General features: G+C 39.6%; 1 protein-coding gene across 1 annotated transcript in view; it reads right to left on the bottom strand.

Moving 5' to 3' along the window:
* Positions 1-4,885: 4,885 nt before the first annotated feature.
* TMEM164 (transmembrane protein 164) overlaps positions 4,886-23,783 on the bottom strand; it is a 40,442-nt gene continuing 21,544 nt past the window's right edge. The window contains exons 5-7 of the mRNA XM_050901515.1: positions 15,851-15,929; positions 5,879-5,979; positions 4,886-5,484 (exon numbers count right to left, since the gene is read on the bottom strand). Of these exons, the coding sequence (XP_050757472.1) occupies positions 5,278-5,484; positions 5,879-5,979; positions 15,851-15,929 (387 nt within the window). The 3' untranslated portion in view covers positions 4,886-5,277. The remainder of the gene's footprint in view (positions 5,485-5,878; positions 5,980-15,850; positions 15,930-23,783) is intronic.

Genomic DNA, 23,783 nt, shown 5'->3' with positions numbered 1-23,783 from the left:
GCTTTGTTAATTATTAGGACTAATTTAATTCCTAAGAATCCGCTTCTAGTGAAACAATTGCAACAGTGAAAAAAACAGCACATCTGTATTTTCCATTAGCTATAGATGCATAGAAAACAAATGCCTGTGGTTTAGATGCAAGACTTAGGCCATAAAAGTACAGTAATTTAATACTTACAAATAGCCATTTCTGAAAGAAAAACACAATTGGGCTTTACAAAATGATATCAAATATACAGAAATATCAAAACCCTGATTGTGGCCAGAAACAGATGGATAAATCTACAATGAGGTACTCCATAATCTTAAGGTACGCAAATGGACTGACTTTTCACGTCTCCCAACTTCAGGAAGGCAGCATCCGCTTAAGCACAAGCAGGCTTTGCTTATAAGCAGCATTTGTCAAGCCCTAAGAAGCTGAACCAAAACCAAGTACAGGTGTGTGTTCATAGACTGTGGTTTTTCATGGATGTATACAAGCATGGTCAAGAGCTGTTGATTTTCACCCTTCAAAAGAAACAAGACGCAAATTCTTCTTTGGTGCTTAAATAGGAGGAAGTTAAACAAAGAGATACAGCTCAAACACTGCGTACAGTGTCTGAATCCTTGCAAAAGCACACTGCATGGATCCTGGACAGCTAAAGCCTTGGCACGATCATCTCGATATTCACAGGCTGAATCGCCAGATGTTATGGTGGGTGCAGAAATTTTACTAGCTCACTTTTCTGCTTTGGAGGGCTATTTACTCTAAGGCTGCATAACAAACCGATCAGTAAACAAGTCTATTGTAGTTACTAATGCTTCATTTATGTGTACATTTGGAGGTACATTCAGTCAGTCATTCACTGGCAGAGAGCGTAATCAATTTCATCGCTCCTTGTTGCAAGTGCCTACAGTACTAAAAATTAGGAGAGGGGACCATTTGAGCAGGGAGGAGGAGGACTACCCTTTCAATTGTACATTGCAGTGCCGCAGTGTAACAGCTCTTCACCAGGTACTCGGCAACAGCTTCAAGTTACCTATCTTGACAGGGAGTGTGGGCATAATGCCACAGGAGAGAATGCCAGTTAGCTTTCAAGAATAGCAGTATAATTTTGCTCTTTAATTTCTAGCATAAATAAGCATAAAAGCAACCAAAGAAATCATCCGTATAGCATAACTGCCTATAAAAAAAAACCATTCAGGGAAAAGAAAATCAGCATCTGCCAGGGAAGAGAATAAATAACCCCTATGGAGATTAAGTAGTCTGCTTTCCCATTCAAACCGATATCCTGCACACTGAACAAGCTCCATCTGATGCATATTCGAAACAGATACCAGAGACAGCTGAGGAATAAAGGATGTGAAGTTCCATGACAACATTAGCTTCAGAAGTTTGTTCCCTTTCTGCTCCCGTTTTGACCTGTTCTTCACCTTCTGTGAAGCTTGTGTCTCAGCTATGCTGATACAGTTTCTTGTGGCGCCATACCATAAACCAAAATGAAAGTTTAAAAAGCTTTCAAAAAGGGGCAAGGGGAAGGAGGGAATAATTTTAACTTTTGGGCCCCTCACCACAGGAAAGACACCGAGGTGCTGGAGTGCATCCAAAGAAGGGCAACGAAGCTGGTGAAGGGCCTAGAGCACAAGTCCTGTGAGGAGCGGCTGAGGGAACTGGGGTTGTTTAGCCTGGAGAAAAGGAGGCTCAAGGGAGACCTTGTCACTCTCTACAACTACCTGAAAGGAGGTTGGCACGAGGTAGATGTCGGTCTCTTTACCCAAGTAACAAGCGATAGGACAAGAGGACACGGCCTCAAGTTGCGCCAGGGGAGGTTTAGATTGGATATTGGGAAAAATTTCTTCACCGAAAGGGTTGTCAAGCATTGGAACAGGCTGCCCAGGGAAGTGGTGGAGTCACCATCCCTGGAGGTATTTAAGACGTGTAGATGTGGCACTTAGGGACATGGATTAGTGGTGGACTTGGCAGCGTTAGGTTTACGGTTGGACTCAATGATCTTAAGGGTCTTTTCCAACCTAAATGATTCTATTCTAACTCGGCCAGCTTCATTGATACTGTACAACAAGCAAAGAAGCAACAGCTTACTGTCAAAAAGAGGTGAAGGTTCCGCTGCCTTCCCTCCTGCCTGACTCCAGTTCTACCATTCGACTCTTTTACAGCAGCTCCAATACTTCTAAAATCGTTATTGAGTGTAGTAGTTGGTTTACCTCTCTACTTTTTTGCTGAATGTTCAGTTAGCCATTTTAGCAACTTAAATTGGTATAGAAGAGTTCAACAAGCTCCAGAACCTGTACAGGTAAGGTTTGGAAGGGGAATATGAGCGTCCCATTGGCTTTCCTGAGCAGTTCTGTCAGCATACTCCATGTTGTGAAATTATGCCTGAAATTTCTAGTGTGACTCAAAACAACTGGACCATCATAACAGAGAAAAACATGAGGAGTCACAGCACAGTGACAGAAACGGACATCTGTGATACGGGGTGGGAGGGAAGGCAGGAGCAACCACTTACAGTGGCTCTGCTGTCAGAGTCAATGGTACAAGTGGTACAACTACACCAAGAATCCTTTCATCCAAATTGCCCCAGGGATTTCCCTAGTGTTGGCTATACTTCATATCATTGCCATTCCTGCTACTGAATTTAAGTCAGTCAGAAGAGCTCACAAATTTTGCATTCCAAGCCAACAGCCTGCACTGAGCGAGACACCTGAGCTTATTTAAATGCTGCTGCAGTCTTAATTGACCAGAGGCAGTCAATGGTGGCAAATAGCAGCTCTTTTATACTTGTTTAGAATGCCCTGAAGCATATGACTATAGATAGGAAATGTTGTAGCTAAAAAAAAAAAAAAGGCCGGTGCTTTCACATAACTCAGAAATTCTTCCAGTAGCTACAATATTCTGAAGAAAAAATAAACAGGAAAGATTCTTCAAAAAAACCCAAACCGTACGTAAAGGAAACAACAATGCTAAATAATATTTGCAAAATTTGGCTAAAATCATTCTATTGTAATACCAAACATTCCTTCTAAACAGGATTGAATCCAACATAAGGCATTTTGCCAAATTCTTAAGTAAATAAATAAACCATGAAAGACTTGACAGTGACTATGGGGAGGGAAGAATTACTGTGTATTTCATTCAGCTATTCAGAGGAGATGAAGTATAGTAAGAGGGCGCATGCTTTAACATCCAGCACCGTGCGTCTTAGCACCTCCCAGCAACATCCTGTATGTCATCATGAAATACTGAATCTGCTGAAATAAATAGCAAGAACTTCTGTCACTTCAGCAGCTAATGAAGCGGTCTTCCACAGACACATTCAGGCCTTCAATACCAACGCATTCTGTCTTTAGGCCCCACTCCACGAATACTTAAGGAACATATGCCCAGCTTTACTGAGGCAGCAGTGAGACTACTCACTGAAATTCCTGATGTACTTAGACATTTGCAGGATCAACAACTGACAGTTAACTCTGTATGCTGGTAGTTGTACTTAGCAGGTGCTCACCTTTCTCAAGTTGAATTCTGATTAAAAACACAAGAGGCCATATAGTCTGTATGACTAAGACTAGCTGTACATTTGATGGATAGTTTAGGTATATGTCGCATGTTCTCAAGTTGTGAGAGTACAGTATATTACCTGTATATATACACAGCAAGGCATGGAAGAAAGCCAGAAACGAGTTTGTAAATTAGAATGTGGGACAATATATTTCTGATTGAGGCGTACTTTTTTTTAATCATATGGAGTAAAAATATTTGAAGTAGCCATTTGTTCCCTCTCCGGTGAAATTCCCCCCCCCCCCCCTTAAAAAAAAGAAAAGTCAACCACTTCTAATTCTTACTTTTCCTTCTTGAGGTATAAATGACTGTACCTTAATTTCAGAATATATCTTCAGGTGATCCAGCTGGAGGAGGTATGATGGTTTTGTTTTATCTTACAAGTCACAGCTTTGACAACACAATGAATCTATAAATTGCAAAAAACTTTTGTACAACAAAATTCCTGCAGCCCTGAAACACAACAGTCTGCATAATAGACTCACAATTAACTACCTGGAGGAACACACTGAGGATTTCCCATCTTTCTGCCCAACAGTTTCTCTTCTAGCCTTGGAAAATTTGAACAGGTACACACAGTTTACTGCTTATCATTCTGCCTATCCACACCCTGTTCTCCAAAAGACGTGTTGACAGGAAGATTTAGTTGTACTAGTAAACCGAACACTTTCTTTTCAGTAGAGGCCTGCACTGATTTGATGTTCCTTTTTGTATCTGTGTTTTAAAAGCAGTATACAGAATGTATTAGAGCTGTAGAGAGAGAACATAGTTTCATTTTGTTTCTTCACTCTACTGAGAGAAGGATCAGTGTAGAACACAGAGGAGGAATGTTTCAAAAGCTAGTAAGTAAAAAAAGAAAACTGATGTTTACATTGGACTTTGTATCTCCACTCCCTCTCCAGTCTAAGCTAAGTGAAAAAACCATTTTGTTCAAAGTCAGGTCAGAACAGTGGATGAAATATCTTATCCTAGCTTATACATAACATGGTCTTTTGAAATTATTTCAACACGGTGTTTTTCCACTCACTCAAATAAAAGCATCTCCAAAGCATCAAGACCTGATGGGACTTACCCAGACAGATATTTATCCACAGCAGCTTAGAAATGAAGTAGTTGATTAAAAAAAAAAATAATAATTTTTTTTGAATGAGTTATTGTTCCCCAACATTTTCAACCAGCTTAAAGAAAATACAGTAGAACCTCACTGTTTTGCACTTAGGACTGGGAGATTAAGTGTACATCATTTCACTGTGACCATTTTGCAATATTCAAGTGCTAAGAGTTAAGCCAGGATGATGCACTTCAACACACCTTCTGTTCACATCAGTAGAGTGTTGTAATTCAGCTTTATTTCCTATCCTATGATATAAGTGTACTTATATTTAATGGAAAATAAGTCAAAACGAGGTAGCACTGCCACTCTCTTTGCTGGAATGTGGACAGATCCTGGCCTAATTTTAAACAGTGTCTTAGCAAGATTCTACTGTAATCTACACAAAATGTATAAAACACAAACCTTTTCCAGAATAAGGCCACTGATGTTGCCGTTGGCAATAGGCAGTGAGAAACAGCAGTTAAAAAAAAACCTCACTTGATTATAGAGGTGTTTTTGAGGCAATAAACTGCGGGGAGAAGTATAAACACATTGTCCTCTCATCCCTCCTCTTTGTTTTCCAGTATAAGTATCTCTGCTTCCTGTATGTGTTACTCCGTGGGGAGAAACTTCAGTCTATTTTCTTAGCTGGGAGTCTAAGGAAGTCCATGCTACATTTAAAGATGGGGACAGCGCTGTAAAACAGTAGGATTACAAGCTTCCCATGAGTCATGGTCATGACAGTCTGATGTCCAGATGCCCAGATTCGATACCAGGGCCCATAAAAAGGATCTGAGACGGCTGGGCACAACATGTTGTTCAAATTCACTTCTGTAACCTGAGAAAGTGACAACAAATTTATAAATCAACAATATTTTTGTTTGCACTGATTCAGACACTTAAAATGGTAATTTTGAAATTACCATAATCATCAAAAATGTTCAGGTGACACTCCTTTGTTCAACACAAGTAGGGCAGCTTTCAGAAGGAAAGCAGATCCAAATTCAGTTGTGCATTTAATAGATGGCTTTATGCAGGTACATAACCAATTTATGAAATATTTTACCGATACTTGTGAGATATGAGATACAAATGCCTATTAGAACATGCAATTAAAAATTTGCACACAAGCAGTCTTACCCATATATATCTGCACACTTTGAAAAACTAGTCAGTGTTTTGACTTTGAAGGTACTTGCAAACTATCCATTTATTAACCTGTATTTACTTACCAATCCCAGAATCTGCAAGATGCTAAAATGATACACAAACATAAACCCCGTGGATAAAAGAGCCCACCAGAAATTGCAGAGTGGTTCTGGAGTGTAGATACCTTGAAAAGAAAGGAATACATTAGTATTCAGCTGAATTGCTGTGTCCATCAAATGCTCATGAGTAATCCTCTCTCTTCTGCTCTGTGGATGTTAGGGCATCTGGCTTTAGCTGATAACCTGCTCAATACCATTACAGTAATTAATATTTGAGAGCCTTATTTCTTACCTGGAGCGTCCTCATCAGTTTCTTCCCTCCTTCTGGTCCAGCAGTAAAATGTACAATATGTTACCTCATTAAGCTTGCCTATTTTTCACCAACACCAGTGATTTTTACCTCATTCTGCCTTCTACACCACAGAAAGACTACATGATTTTAAAATACAGTAATGGTGTACAATGAATCTTCAAAAATCAAGTTATTTATACTTAAACACCTGCTTCTTACGGGGGCTATGACTTCAGCGTGCACAGAACTAACCTAAGTAGCGGCAGTTCCTGCACAGCACTGTATTAGAGCATTGTCTAATTGCCATTTCCTAATCTTACGGTTGTTTAACAACTATTAAAAAGTAACTTGCACCAATAATGCCTAGGAACAGAAAAGCTGTATAAAGTAGTCAATCCATTAATGACAGACCGTGCTTTTAAATGAAAACTGCTGTGGAGATATTTTCAGATATACACTACAAACGATTTTGTAATCAGTAGATGTCACAGATACTGTAAAATATTTTTTTCCCTTCAGATGAAGTAGCAGATATCACATTGTTCCTGGGTTCACCATTCTCTCTCCTCCTGAAACCAGGTTTTGTCAATTTACTGACAAAATGCAGTGCCACGTGATATAGAATGTACCAAGGAAATCAGATCTAATAAAACTACCCTTAGATACAAGACTATTTTTGGAATTAAATATTCAAACATCATATGGTGAGAACAAAAACAGTTTACAGAGTTCTCAAGACTCTTACTAGCAGACATAAAAATTTCAGTGTAACATATGAGGAAAAGTATTATTTTCCTTATGACTTTAATAACTTAACCTAGGGATGCAAAAGAAGAAGATATGCTATGTCATGCTGCTCAGCTGCTATACGAAGTTGTAGAGTTCCAGATTATTATAAAAATACACTGCCATTTTTTATCTGCCTGTCTGCTCTCTGATCCATTCGTATTATTAAACACTGGAACGTGCATCCAGTACTCAAAGGATAGCTTACAGCACAGAGTGCAATATTCATATCAGCCTTTGCTAGCTAGCGCACTCAGTAATTACCAGGGAGTAATTACAGACTGCAGCATCTACTGTACAAGGCTACTGGGAACTCAAATAACTACACATGCGTCCCTAGCCATGACAGAGCTCACCAGACTAAATGAGTATGCCTATGTATGGTATCGTATGTAGATAAAGGTCAATACCTGCTGTTACTTGCTTTACCACACCACCGTATAATGGTGCATCCTGTCTCAGGTGTAAAATCGCTAGAGGACTGCTTTCTCAATCCCTGTTGCCCTTTTACAATTCTTTTCTGCATAGTTTTCTTCCGTAGTTTGTACCCATCATGCCAGTTCAGATTGATTTTGCAGTAGCTACCTGAAATAATGTAATTTAAGTATCATTTTGTGAATGTTCCAAATTCAAAATTACCTACGCTTTGTCTAAAACTGTACATCTGTTCATTGTCCACTCAAAATAACATAGCTTCTCTGTTGTTCGTCAACAGAGAGTAAGGAGTTGATTGTATGCTTGAATGACAGCAGCACATATGCACCCCATATATCACACACTGACTTTAATGAGCAACAATATTAGTGTAATTACCCAAGATACAACTGCACACCATGTTTTAGTAAGCAAGCTGTGACTTGGTGCAACCATGATAAATACGAGCAGAGAAGCTACTCTGAAAGCATAAGGCACCTTATAAGATTTCTTATCCAGTGGGTAGGTGAAGGTCAGAAGAAGTGTCTGAACTATAAGCAAAATCCAAAGGTAAAAGCGAACTCTGCAGGAGTAACTTGAAGTGGAGTGCTCTACAGGTAAAGGGAAAAAGTTGCCAGCAGTCTACTTCTTTGAACATACTTAGCGAGCATGATCTAAGAGCTGGTATCCTATTTAGAAGACGGTACAGGAGACTTTACTTAAATAGCAATGATATTCATTAAACTCCACTGCCTGAAAACATCAGATACGTGACACCACCTTGAATATGGTTTTTCATTACAGAGAGCAAGAGAAGAAGCAACCAGCCTTGGTGTCAGAGTTCAGGAGACCATGGCTCTATTTTTGGCTGCACCAACTTTAAGTGACCTGGTCAAGCTATACAGAAACTCTTTGTGCTCCCTCCTCAGCTGTAGAGTAAAGAAAACATCATTTGACTTGCAAAGGTTTTTTTGTATTGTCTTTGCAGTTTTAGGTGCATGTTTAACCTAGATGCAAAACACAAAATAAAATTTAAATAAGGTATCTAAAACAGCTCCCGGGAACTGGCAGAGTAGTGCTATACCAAATTTGGTTTCACATGAACTCGCCTGGCTGGCAGTTGCCTGTGTTATTTCAAAAGTATTTCGACAAAGCCTGAGAACAGATGGTAGTAGTCTAAAGAGGTAAACACTCAGAAAAGCTAGAATCCAGAGACCTTGATATTTGGGGGGCTGACAGCGCAGGCAGTATAGAAACACTAAAATAGCCAAGTGAACCCAGCTATGAAACAAGACTGGAGGGAGAAAGCAGTCATTAAAAGACTATGGAAATTGCGCAAGATGACAAAACAGATCAGTGGCATAATTTGGCTTTGAACCCAAGCTTCTCATGTCCAGCTTCAATCTAGTCAGGGAATCGTGTTTCAGAAGTCACTTAGGAGAGCTGTTTGGGTTCCTCCAGCAAAGAATTTCACACTGCTACATCCTCTCTCTGTTGCAAAACTTCAAAAAATACATTAGCAACTCTCACCCTCTACAGACTTTTGATCTCACTTTATAATAGAAAAATCCCTCCTTGCTAGACTTTGCGATCCTGAAAATAATAGTGTGATTTTAAGCAGTAACGTCATTTGGACATCAAGGGACAAAAAGAAAACAATGACCTCCACACAAAAACACTTCGGAGAGCTCTGGATTCCCAAGTGTGCTTTGGGAAACTAATTTTAAATTCATACCTGGGATATTTCCTGTACATTTCTCATGAGATAAATAATCACTACAGATTTTATTACTCTACAGTCCTGCTATTCAACAGATGACTGTTTAACGGAGCAGTGTGATCTATTTTCTGTAGTACACAGTCTGTTAACAGAAACGTACAAACAGGAAAATTGAGACCCAGCTGAGTGGTTGTTCGAATGGCCCGTGTTGGCTTTGGCAAAAGCGACTTGCTGCTTACATAGGAAATCAATTTCAATAGGTAGCAGTGAGTTTCACTCTCTATTCACTAAGGATCACAGGCAATTCTTATATGTTAAGCACTTTCAAAAATTTAATCCAACTGCCAGTCTGGCACTAATCTCATTCTCAAAAATGCTCACGCCCCAGACAGTTGAGACCGTTCCAAATCAGGGTCATCCAAGTAGGCCCTACATTTGCTCTTGTGTTGAAATAGCACGGCAGTGGATATTTCAGTTTAAATTAAACTTCATTATTTCAATAGCATTGATAGGAAGGATTTCATATAGATTGAAGAGTTTGGGGTTCATCACCTGCTTCTGCAACAAGAATTTGTTGACCTTCAACATGCCAAGTGGTTAATTTTGCCATCTAGGAAATGGAAGCATGGCTTTAAAAATCTAAAGATCAACAAAGAGACTAAATTTCATTTATACTGCTTCCTCCCACAATGTCTTGTGCTATTTCTAGTGTTCTTATGAACTATTATTTTTATTTAAAGTTCTCAAAACATAGGCTTGTAAAAATTTGAATGCAACTTAACAGAAAGTAATACTCCTTTTGTATTTCTGTGAAAACATAGTGCAGGAGATTTGAATTAGAACCTAAATATAGTACAATTTTTTAATTTAGTAGGGTGTTAAAATAATCTCTTTTTCCTAATTAATGTCTTGCTTTCATTCCCACTACATTTGATAGAGCTTTACCAGTTTCCCAGCGCAGCACACTCTCCGTCAGTAGTCTCACAATTACAGGTAAACCTGCTTAATCCAAAACTCAGAGCAACTATTACAATGCCTTCATTTTCAAGCTTCTAAAAATGTGAGGGCAAATTTATGTCCATTTTATTTCCCTTGATCCCAGGGTTAATTCTAGTAGTGTGGCCTATTGAGCTAGCCTAGAGACCAAACTTCCTTTCCAGGGGAAAACAGGAAAAATGTTCTCAAGAGGATGAGCCTGAAATCCACGGTTTCCCCTACAGCTGTTCTGAATCTGTGTGCAGATTTCGAAATACTACCTTATGCCACATTTCTACTTCCCTCAATGCCAGCTACTCTCATCAGAATCAGCTCAGGCAGGGGTCTTACATTGCCTGCTCCTCCCAGGAACCATTTTTTATGTTCCATAAAGAAGCAGCAGCAGTTCTTCCTCTTCCTTCATATAGTAGTAGTCCTTCCATATACTGGTACATACCCTTCTAAACTTCTCTATCTCCTAGAGAGAGAGGTCTTTAACAGACCTTGGGCCCACTCAGAGAATGCCACATCAACTTCCTTATTTAGTTTTAAGTGTTCCATAATAGGCCACCATAGTTTCAAAGGAACTGTAACTGCCCAGTGCATAAAGCTCAGAGGCTCACACGACAGAGACATGTCCCCTCCTCTTCCTCAAACAAGATTATCCTGAAACGACCAAGCTACAAGAGAGACTTGCAGCATGAGCTTGCAGCCAGAGCAGCAGCACACACCTCCAGTTGCTGAGCAGTGCCACAGCTACCCTGCTGCTCAAGGTGCCGTAGCACAAGCACGGCTGGACAGTGAACCAGGCATTTACGTCCAATACACGGGACTCAGGAGGTAGAGAAAAGCTGGAATAGGAACAGGGAAGCTGCCAGCAGGAGAGCAGGAGAATAACACACAAGAGTTGACAGGTCTCCAAGTAATTAAGAGTTTCAGTGAAAGAGCTGTACTGCACATTATCAAGTATTTCAATGAGGATGGAGATAAACTAGATTTATGACTACCTAACTATATTCAAATATACAGTGATTTTTTTCCTGGATTACTACTAAGGTGTATAATAAAGCCTGCTTTGTAACTCCATTTAAAAGCTAAGGAAAGATATAGCTAAATACAGGTAAACGTCACAAAGTGGGGAAGTGGCTGAGAAAGACAGTTAGAAATGTCTTTAAATATGGTAATCCCTCACTTTTGCCAGCAAGTCCTAACAGCCAACGGAAAGCCCAAGTTTCGATCCGCAATTGCTTTAATTGCGCTTTCCTAGTTTACAGCCACAGGAAAAATGATCCTTTCGTCTGTACTTGGTATCTGTGTTCTACATCTTACAGCTTAGCCCAGCTTCTCATTAGGTACGAAACGCTGCGCTGCCCTGAAGAAAGCTGGCTATAGAGAGCTGCTCTGTCCATCTGTCTCAAGGGCAACAGAGGCACGCTCCATGAGAGGGGGGGGAAGAAAAAAAAAAAAAAAAAAAAATCAACTTCTACTGACTTTCTGACAATGCCATAGAACTTCATCTCTTCTGATGCCACTTTTGAAGACACTTAGATCAAAAAAGAAAAGGGCTTTATGACTTGAGTCAGAGACAGTTTCTTTATTGCTTCTGAAGATATAGCACTTGCCTTGTGAGCTGAAAATTCTGACTCTACTCGCAGCAAACAACTTGCCTACTTAATTATTTAGGGTGTATATGTCTGTCCACTTGTGCACAGCTGTACAACAGTGAATCAGCTCTTAAAATACATGGGGCCAGACCACAGGACTGTCCAGAATTTGCAAGGCCATCACTGTCAGTTTTGGCTCCAAAAGAAGACTCCACCCCCCCCCCCCAAATACAACCAAATCAATTTACTCTCTCCACAGTGTGGACAACCTGCATTTGAATTGTGAATTTTGAGAATTTGCATAGCCATTTTGAGAGAGCGGATGCTGGGGACTGTCTCCCTCTGCAGGCTACAGCGGCAGAACCACACAACCGTTCAGTGACACCAATACAAAGGCCTCTGATTAAGCATACGTGGTATCCTGGAACTTCAGGTACAGCTGTTCATACATCAGATTGCTCCTTGAAGTGACAAAATCCTAAAAAACCTCAACATCGACATCCTTTTCTACTTCATTAAGTTATTAAGTCGACTAAATAATGCTGGGGATCTCAAAACACAAGGAAGATTATCTCCTGAACTCCTCTGCTAGGGAGCTGCTATAAATTAACCCTTATTTCAAACTGTTCTGGAATGATATTTTCTCACAGCACTCAGGAAGTAACAATTCCACTTTGATTAAATCTCAGTATGATTTGAAGCTCTGAAATAAGGTGCACATCTAATCTTGTCAAATCCATCCAAAAATCTGACCAAACTAGCTTAAGGACCAAGACAGTCAAGAACTGCATCTCTAAGGCTGATGCAGTGCAAACTAGATTTTTTTAATTATGTTAAGAGTATACAGTTAGAAAAACTAAGTTGTCCTGAACACCACTGAAGGTCTCTAATATCTTGATCTTAGAAGGTCAGGTTAATGCACTGTTGAAATAGTTGTGGCAGTCTGAGACATTACACTTCCTCAGCTGTCACCTCCCTAAGCCTTCTACCAGCAATCTGTATCCCAGCAGCATAAAGTGTAATTATCTGTGCAGACTCATATGCTTCAGAAGACCAGCTGAGTTGTAGATGAAAGTGGTCTGAGGAGTTTTTCAATGCAGGGGTTGGTTCCATGGTCTAAATCTGCACTGCTGTGGCTCCCGTCTTCCTCCTTTCACCTTGACAATTCATTCATTGCACATCCCTTTTGCCAATCCTAGCGCTCAGATGATGCAATAGTAAACCAATCCAGAAGCTACAAAAGCATCCATACTTTTTTTGACAGGGAAGCAAGGGTCTCACCTCCTAAGGACAAGAGAAAACAGTGACCTACAGCTCTGGTTCAGCCTATCCAGCTGTTTCAGGAATGCTGTGTCCAGCCCAGATGCATACTGTAATTTTTGGCAGGGTTCACAGGTGATACAAGGTGAGATTCATTCAGCAAAAAAGTTGCCACCTGCAGATATACCTCATGTAAGAACTGCCTTGAGTTAGGAATCTTCTATGCTGGCCTGTTATATCTGCACTACATTTCTTTTGCATGAGAGCCTCTTATGCAGCCAAGAAAGATCTGAGCCATAGTGCATAAACATTTATTTTGTCTAGCCTGGCATGCATGGGTATGTAGACATGCATATGTGCACTTGGAAAGCAAGTGTATTAGAAAGGGAAGTACAGAAATTTATATTCACTCGGTACAGAGGGGTAGAAGAGGGAAGAGGAAGAGAGAAAGAGATCTTAATCCCCAAGAGGGAATACATCCTCAAGCTTCAGTGAGTTCACTGTGTGCAACACTGAAGCCTGAGTTCTGAACATCTCTCTCATCCATTTGATCCTAAGCATGGTAAAGCCCCCACACTTACACGGAGGGGGGACATTAGGGTGATGCTGCCAGCGCAACATGACCTGTCTTCACCACTGTAACGAACAGCAGGGAGAGAAAGAAAATAAATTATTACAGCCTTTGCTTACTGTCACCCACTTGCCTTTCAAAAAGGAAAGGCTTCAAGAGGTAATTGAATGTGTGTGCATGACTGGTGTGATACTTGATTAGCATGTCAACAAACTTGAACATGCAGTTCTGTATAGAACGAGCCTCAAATCAACTCTGCCTCAGGTGTTCTGCTCAACCTTCCTTTGAGAAATGTTAATATTACGATTGAGATCCTATTAAGGCCATCAGTAATACCAGCAGATTCCCAATAAAACTGAAGTAGTACATTTTTCCATATACAGTCCATTCTTTTTCATTTTTCCAATTTTACTACCCTTCAATTACTTCTCCTAATCATAATCCATAGATTCACTGGTGGAAATTTCTATTTAAAATACAGAAATAAAGCTGCATGCTGATCACCACCAGTGATGAAAAAGCAATTTTCACAAGATATAGTTAGGATAAAGGGTGTGATCTACTCAGAAAGTACTTTAAAGAAAGGTGCTAGTGAAATGACAAAATATTAACAAATGTTTTCAGGCTGAGTAATTTTTCCATCACAAATCATACATTAGGTCTCCTGTGGCACTAGTCGTAACTACTACAAAAGTCCATAAGCGTTTTGCTAGTGAGGCATTACAGTCCGTCAGGTGAGCAGGAGCCAACTGCCCAAGAAAATGAACAGTTATTAGTCACACAGCCTAGGGCAATCTCAATTGATCTATGTAGCCAACAAAGTTCTTTTCAAAATTTCACTGCTATCACGTCGACATTAGATGGCAGCAAATGCCTGTAAATTAATAGAGGGCAAAAATTTAGAAAACTGCACTAGGGTGACAACTGTACAACACAAAGCCCTTCAAACTGCAGATACAGTCCTGTCAGCCCCAGAAAACAGGTGCTGAAGAACCCAGAGAACTTTTAGCTCATAACAAACAAAAAACCAAACCAACCAACCAAAAAATCAAAGGAACACATCAAGTGACATCCAAGGCCAAACTTTAAAGCAAAAAAAAATACATGTCTTAAAATGAGGTCATGCGGGAACTTCAAGGCCATCAAAAGAAGTGATTTAGTGACATCACAAGAGCTTGGTTTGTCATTGCCTACAGTGTACTACATAGCTGTTTACAGGTTCTCCCCCCTCTCCCCACCACGCTTCTGCAATGATTAGGAGTTTGTGTAACTTCTACAACTATACTGCACTTCAGCATTATTTGCCAGAATTTTAAGATCTCCAAGATGGATTAAAATTAAATGTGGCTGGCATATTTCTCTGGTAAAAGAAAGAAACAGAATGATCTTTTGAAGTATGATACTTCACTTTTTCCTTTGCATCATTTTTATTTAGTTTCACTCGGCAGTGAACAACAACAACGTTACAAACCTATAGTGAAAGAAGTGTGAAGGATTGTAAGTGGCTGCTGGTATAAAATAGAAAAGAATCACCAGAATGGAAGAGGCTGACTATGCTTGTTCTGAGCATTTGCTAAGTTGTAGCCCATTGCTTGACATCACATCCTTGGGGTTTTCATTAAAGGCTACTGAACATCTGGACCATAAATTATCATCTTTGATTTCCTGGGTGAAACAATTTAGCTCTGCTAGAAAATGCAGCTGGAGGCACGTCGACGCTAGAGGGGGGCAGAGCATCACCCAGATGAATACATGCTGCATTCCCTTCTAAGGAGCGACAATTAGAAAAATCACTGGCCAGTGGAACAATTTGGGATTCCCAGACTTACTGAACTATTATGGTATAAGCGAATGCCAGACAGTAATCTTGTTAGAAGAGATAACAAGCAAGCTAGTTCATTTCACTAATAGGTGTCACTACATTTCATTAGAGCTTCAGAATTTCAGGAATTTATCTAACTAGCTGACTAATACTTACGTGGAGATATAATAATAAGTTCTTTTCAGCTCATTTTAAGTTGCAGTACTGCTCAAGAGACATCCAAGAAGGCAAAAGTCTTAAAAATACATCCCACCAACAACTTAGAATGTTGCAAGATGGCAGAGATGCTACTCAAGAAGACAGTGCACATTATGCCAATACATTCTTAATATCCCTTTGGGCAAAAGATCTTTTTTTTATTCCCATTTCAGTGCCTGACACAAGTCTTTGTTACCCAGGTTACAACTCCAACATAACATCAGAAACTATTAAGTAACAATATAGAGAAAATTGGTAAAAAAGAGTAAGAGTAAAGCCTGTGGTAACCATTAAGCACAGCTTTTTCATTGCATGGAACCAATTCAATACATATAGAGTAAATTGCCAACCTACCTCCTTTCCGCAGCAGATAGATGGGCACAACATAAAGCATCACATGCTGGATGTAATAAATTTCCATTTCAAATGGAAGCTGTGGAATAGGAAAATATTTGTAAATGTTTTTCATCACTAACAACTGAGTTACAAGGAACCATTCTCCTTATGGCCCAGAACAATCACTTCAGTTATTCTATCACCTATGTACATTAACAAAGAGATGACATTAATGGTCAGTGCTTTGAAAGTGCAGCTAACTGTACCCATTCCATTCCCCTTGCCACAAATGCAATGCAGCACTTCAAGCAGACAATTCTCAAAATTAGCCAGAAGCACAACAAAGAAGGAATAACATAAGATTGCTCTTTTCCCTTTCTTAGTTAGCATAAATTACCAGTAACAATGCAAAACCCTCAAGTAATCAAACCAGAAACTATACACACCCTGTATGACAGTAGCCTATTGAGAAAGAAAAGATACTTGCTATCTTGTGAGTGATAGAGCTCTATAAATGGGGTCTTTTATAAAATAAATATATGAAAGTAATTACTGAGGAGGCCTGTGCAAAAATCAAAAGGCCTGATTTATAGCAATCTGCATGCACGTGTGAAACTGTTAAGCTTCACCAAGTATAAAATAACCAATATTTTCTTGGTTTTAAAGAGAAGCTGCAGAAGGATGTACGTAAACAAGTTACCAGTTAGTAGTAAATCAGGTATTTCTCACCTGCTGACAACTTTTGGGAAATTACAATTAGTCATTTGTGTGTTTAGTTGAATCCATGTTACTTCTTGGAGGAGAAGTCAGACAGACTGTGCTAAAATAATACTATGCTAAAAATAACTTGAACCACAACTCTTGAGTTTAATTTGCGCCCCTTAATCCAGACCCAACTAATTCTAGCTCTTTATCAGTTAGAAAAGGTGATGCACAGTACTTGAAAGTTATTCCCATCTGTAATTGCCTTTGCCTATATCTGTTTGTTAAACGAAAGCAACACATTTAAAACTGAACAGTAGCAGAAAAGATTAAAACTCAAAATTAGGAATTCAACTTCTTGCTGCAGCTCACTTACAAAGCTGAGAAGACATACTTTTCCATTATTTTCCAGAAGTGAAAACTGGACAATACCACCACACAAGTATGAAATCTCAGAGGAATAATGCAAAGCCATGAGCTTTAGTTCAAATGCAGACTCATTCTATCATTCTACAGGCTAAAGTGAATCCAGATGCAAGTCCTACCATCGTGGCTTGTCTGTTGGGAAGGGGGGGGGGGAAGCCTTCCTTTTCTATTACTGTTCTGAGACACTGAAGTCATAGCGTTGAAACAGAAACATTACAAAAATTTCTACATCAACAGAAGTAAAGACAGGTTGAAACAGAATTTGGGTTTCTTCCTAAATAGCAGTCAATAAACAGCTGGTAATTAGTATAGTGATCTTTTAAATTCAACAACAATTCTTATATCCTATTTTGAATGTAAAAGATGCTAAAACCAACAGCTGGATTCTGCTAGTCCTGGCATCCGCCAGCGGAACACTATCAGTGTCCTGATTGCAACCTCCAACATGCTCAGCCAACTCTTGGGAGACTGAGCTAAAAAAATCTCCCATACAATCTGTTGGGTTATTTTATTCCAAGTATTCTGTATCAAAACATAAAACCAAACAACGTAATAGTACACAAAAGCAAGAACTTCAAGCAAGAACTTCACGGAAGTTGTGACATTTCCTGAACCTGAACCTTTTCTGCTGTCCCTTGTTGAAAGACACAGAGCACAAACTGAGGGAATCAAAATTATTTGGAAGGAGGCTAAAGCAGTTTTCCTAACTGGAGAAAAAGCTGTACCTCTCCCAGTTGGAACAGGCACACTTCAGAAACAATAGCTCCTGATACAAACAACACAACGTGAGGCACTCACTCCTGCCAAGGAGCATTCTCTATTTAGTATCTGTGGTTTCATAAGGGCTTCTACACTCACTGAGTTGTGAGGGTCAGTTACACAAACACTATGTTCAGGACACTTCTGAGAACAGAGTAACGGTTGTTTTGCTGCAGTAGTGTTGACAATTTTTTTTGTGTGTAAAACAAAACATCTTTTTTTCCACTATAAAAGATTCCCTGTTCTGAAGCCTGGCTAATTATGCAAGTGCATTTCCTGGTATAGAGCTGCAAAAGCAGAATTTCTGTACGACCAAGCACTCAAGTCCTACAGCCAGGCTACAACAAACAGAAAAAGAACAAACATAAAAAATGAACTATAAAGTTGTACTGAGCAACTGACTCACCTAGCTCTAAAGGTCTTGTCTATAAATTGTTTTATCAATAAAAGACTCATTCACATATAGCAGATAGTTACCTTTTACATGCAAAGAGAAACTGCAAGTGAAGACAAGGTAGAAGGGATCACCCATCAATCTAGGATTTAAAGAACCTCTTTGTGAAAACAAGTAAGCACTTCAGCAAGTGGTAAAGTTTGAGAAATTAAAAAATGAAAGCAACACTTACAGAACAAAGTATGTCAAAATATTGAGTTGGTCCCTCTAATAATATTTGACCATAGGCGCGTGTTTGAAGGCCACGTGTTTAAACCCAGACTCCAACAATCTCCAAAGTGGACCCTCTTCATAGGCCCCAAGAGACTTGTCCTCTCCTGTCAGATGCCACTCTAAAGAGCAGTATTTCCCTAGTAACAAGCCAATGATGTTCATGGTGCATTTCTTCAACCACACCTGTCCCCACAGAGATTCAGAATCACTGGATATTTGTTACCAAGATAGACTCATCTGAACTCTGTATATTAATTGTCAATTTATTTGCTGGGTTTTTTTGTACTAAACTGTCTCCCTTACCAGCTGCCAGCATCACTCTTCTGCATTTCATCTGTTTCCCTTACTCAGGGACAAGACAAAAGGACAAATTACCTATTTCTTCTACCAACTTATATTCTAGGCTCCCTTAAGAGCGTAAATGAATACAGAGGACAGTCTACTCTGGTACTCAAGACAATAAGTAAGTTTTTCTCCTTTAAAGATTCTTACTTGTGGCAAAGCAAATCTGCTTCATCCATTCATAGGTTTTAACATTGGTATAAAATCATATAAGTTTCAAAACACACCAAACTAACACTGACATACACAATCCCTCTAACATACAAGATCAAAACATGCTAACAAAGAACTCTGGAAATAAATGTTCAGACTATTCACTTTTTACATTTTGTAATGAAGTTTCTGTTAGAAAATAAATGGTGTTTTGTTCCTCCAGGACGTTTGGCTCAAAGCAGCCACATGTGCTTCTAGCCCCCACATCAGCCTGGTATGACGCAGACTCGAAAGTGCCACATTCCCTGGACTCATGCTAAAGGCCCTCTGGAAAGTACCAAGAACAGTGAGCAGGCAGTAGACCTCCACCCCACGAACAGGTAAGTTATGTACAGTTCTACTAGTCTAGCTAAACTCCTAGCAGCTGCTTACATTGCTTGCAAGACAGTGGAAAGGAGAAACTGTATCACGAAGGATTAGAGCTCACCCTTGCATCTCCGAGCGTGAAGAGTCACAGCCATCAACCGGAGTCCTCTGAGCACGTACTTGATGTCCTAACTTAAACCAGCTACTGCCCTAAGGAAGCAACTAGGTCTTTCCATTGACTGCACTAAGCTTTAGAAAAATCTCTTCAAGACAGCAGTAGAGTTGAGCCCAAAAGTCAGATATCCAGATAAGAGTTTCGCCCAAAAGTCAGATATTCAGATAAGAGTTTCGCCCAAAAGAGTATGGCGCACAATACTAGTTTAAACTAGTTTAAACCCACTTAGACACAGCAGTTGGTTTTCAATGGGCTAGGAGGTTACTGCTTTGCTCTGTTTTCTGAAAGAAAAACTCCTCCCTCTGTTAATTATTTATAGCTTGGCCTTATATTTGCAACAACAGCTCAAGCACTGTACTGTGCGAGAGCTCTCCCTCCATCATCCTCTACAGAGACTGCAGAGTATGGCAGAAAAAGGAGTAGAAAGAATTCTACTCCCAGATTCTGGTCTTTTCTGTAGCACATCTAACATGAAGTCTAGTATGTCATTCTGTACCAGCCACCTTCTCAGACATAATCAGTAACTCAGATTCATAACCTATAGTCAGTAACTAGTTTCCTAAACAATCAGTAATCAAAGAAATAAACCAGAAACAGAGGTTTTTCTTTTTACCTGCAAAGCAGACCACAGAACAGATTAAACAACAGAGAGGAGGAACCTATATAAAGCTATACAATACAAAAATCATGGGGCAAACAGCTACTAGGCCCATGTAACATACTGGCTACTTCTCAGCATATTTAGGATTGTGATAGCAAATTACTTATTTGGCAGAGAAGAAACAGCTGCCAGAGAAGATTAGACGAATGGTCTAAAAATGGACATGAAGACTTAAAAGAAAACAACACAAACCAAAAGCCAAACACAAATGGCATTTGGAAAACAGACTATTTCCAGTCTTACCAGGACTCATTCCTCCAGCACACATCCAAACTGGCAAACAGCCAAGAAGTTGACCCATGCTCAAGATACTGTTACACTATTCAGGCAGTTCTACAGCTCAGGCACCAGCTTATACATCTGGCATAGATCAGAAAACATATTCCCATATATTTTAATACTGGGAAAGAGTAGACAGAAAAAAAAATATGCTAACATTGGCATTAATGTCAACAGCAAAGCCCCTTGAAGTAGTAGCAGGGCTGTCACCCATCTGCATTACGGTCTAAAGCAACATCCCAGATTTTATTTGCAACAATTCCTTTTCATTATATTTTAGGGGCAGAGTGTTTCATTCAGATTTCCTGCCATACACTTGCTTGTCTGTAATGGATATGAACGCATATTGATGAGTCTCAATAAATAATCTCTGTTTCAAGTAGGTGTCTCAACCAGTATCCACCCTCCCAGCCATTCTACACAATCCAGTCAGTGCAGGGGATTATAATTCCCTTGAAGTATCGTTAATTCATCAGTTTTATCAATGAATTTTATCTAGGTCTCATTTTCAATTAATCCTGTTAGGGTGAGGCATATATACACAGGGAAAGAATCAGAATCCGCACCTGCTACCAAAGACATGTATGAGCTATATAACTCCTGAGAGTTTAAAAAAGAGCATCTCTTGTGCTGACAGTCTGTAGAGTGAAGACACCGTAGAACACAGGACTAGAAATAATATCCTGCTACAAGGGTGGAGGGGACCAGAAACAATAACAAAACAACATGACTGTATTTTCACTAGTATATGAATTCCATAAAATCCAGCTAGGGCAAGGCCCCACGATTCCAACTCATGACATACCCGAATTCTGACAAGGTTTAAGAGAATGTTTTTCTTGGTGTGCTGATTTTGGCTAGGATAGAGTTAATTTTCTTCACTGTAGCTAGTATGGGGCTATGTTTTGGATTTGTGCTGAAAACAGTGTTGATAACACAGGGATGTTTTAGTTATTGCTGAGCAGAGCTTACACAGAGGCAAGGCCGTTTCTGCTCCTCACCCCACCCCACCAGCGAGGAGGCTGGGGGTGCACGAGAAGTTGGGAGGGGACACAGCCGGGACAGCTGACCCCAGCTGACCAAAGGGATATTCCATACCATATGACGTCATGCTCAGCATAGAAAGCTGGGGGAAGAAGGAGGAAGGGGGGACGTTCGGAGTGATGGTGTTTGTCTTCCCAAGTCACTGTTACACGTGATGGAGCCCTGCTTTCCTGGAGATGGCTGAACACCTGCCTGCCGATGGGAAGTGGTGAATGAATTCCTTGTTTTGCTCTGCTTGTGCACACAGCTTTTGCTTTACCGATTAAACTGTCTTTATCTCAACCCACGAGTTTTCTCACTTTCACTCTTCCGATTCTCTCCCCCATCCCACTGGAGGGGAGTGAGCGAGCGGCTGCGTGGTGCTTAGTTGCCGGCTGGGGTTAAACCACAACACTTGGCCTGTCACTACAGAGGATGATTGTCACTGAGAAAATCAGGAAAAGGCATTGTTCAGTGCACTGTCGACTGAATGCATTTGTTTTGACTTTTATCACTGTTTTGAGTATTTGACTAGCACTATATTTGATGTTCATTGTGTCTCATAAAAAGGCACCACTGTCTTCTGGTCACTCAATTTGGTTATACAAACCAGCTCACATTAATGACGCAATGGATACAATCAGGCATTTGTAAGGTCAAGTCTAAAACCAGGAATTATATGAGGTAAATAATACCAATTTCAGAAGCAGTATTTTTCCAGTTCCTCTAGAGATAATACTAGGACAACTTATCACCACTTGCAGAAGGTAGGTTTACGTTACCAAGTAAAAGCGTGATTGTAGACTCCACTTACACACCCATACCATTTTAACGCGCATAGCATAGATAACTGCCAAAAGATGCAGAAACCTTGGCTTTAGCACCTACCAGCAACCAAAGCACAACCTCTCAACAGCCCCCAAAGTGCAACTGTTCCGTTATTTTTCCTTGTGCCACTTAGACTAAGCCAGTTTAGATATGACATAATGTGCTACCATAACCTATTCCATTTTGTTGTGTAGGCACAGGCATTTCAGGCAAACTATTTAGTACAGTGAATTATTACCTTAACAGTCAACAGAAATACAGTAGGCAATGATCAGAGGGGCTACACAGAGTGCACTGTAGGTACTGCTCAGAGTATGATTCTGTTCCTAAAACAGATTTAGAATGCATACCTCTCAAGCCAAATAGTTCTAATAATAGAATATAGCAGCTTCTGGAAACATTAAAACTGCACCATCTCAGCTGTGTGAGCAGAGACAGCAAGTCCAACACCTCTGGGACATGTCCTGTTTTTTACTTTATCTGTATCAACATTTTCAGGACATCAGCTTGCAAAAAACCCACTTTTAAACAAGTGGAAAGAGTTTCCTTTAAAATTTGATTAATGCAATATGGAAGTTCAAACAAAAACAGTTACTCTCCAAACACTTGGAGTCTTTGTGGCAGTTAAATGAATTTACTCGCATAGCCAAGTTATCAGGACCTACACTGTATTCCATATAATATAAACACAGAGTAAAAAGAAATCTTTCTGCTTCTGTATATCCTCTTATACCTTTGTAGGCTCCCACTTGGGAACCTAACAATCTGATTCCCTTGGCATCTTCTTCTCTATTTACTTAAGGGTCATAAAAGATTACCCTATTTTCCATGTGAATTGTTAATGCTGACCAAGAAGGATTTGCATCATAAGAAAGGAATGAAATTATGAGACAAAATTAAAATTAAAATACCTCTTATTTCTGAAAGGGTAATAAGAAGTCACAAAAACATTAACTGAATAAGAAAAAAATGGTTTTGTCTTTATCCAATGACTATTCCAATGCACAAAATTTAACTCCATCAGCACATCCTAAATAACGTAGCAAATAACTGGGATATTTAGTTGCCAAATAAATACAAGTGGGTGCATCTGTTGCTCAAGACTGTTAATTGTTGGCACCTCAACGTCACGCCAAGGCAGGAAAACATTTTCTTGGAAAGAACAGAATAGACTGACCTCATCTTTCAGGCTACATTTTTTTTGGAAGACTATCCCAGGTGCCCATTACAGTCCAACAAGATTTTTAACAAGTATAGTGTCACTGAAAGGTTAAAACAACAGAAGGTAGAAACTTTCTACTGTAGTTTCAATGAATATCTCAACTCTCCATTTCCACTGGCAACAGACTAGTGTTTAAGAATAGTTTTGAAATGACTGAGGTTCTAAAAAAATTTAACAGGTATATTACAAGTAAATGTAAAATGTCAAATTATGCTAGAAGCTTCCAAAAATTTCTTTTTCAGAATAACTTAGCATTGAATCATATATACAAAAAGAATACTTACAATGCATTAAGTAACATAATTGGTAGCAAAAATACATGACCCTAACAGACTGTGCCACAAAATG

Source organism: Gymnogyps californianus, chromosome 9 (assembly GCF_018139145.2).
Source record: "Gymnogyps californianus isolate 813 chromosome 9, ASM1813914v2, whole genome shotgun sequence".
Lineage (NCBI taxonomy): Eukaryota > Metazoa > Chordata > Aves > Accipitriformes > Cathartidae > Gymnogyps > Gymnogyps californianus.
The sequence above is the reverse complement of the archived record's forward strand: the minus strand, read 5'-3'. Positions and strand labels throughout refer to the sequence as shown.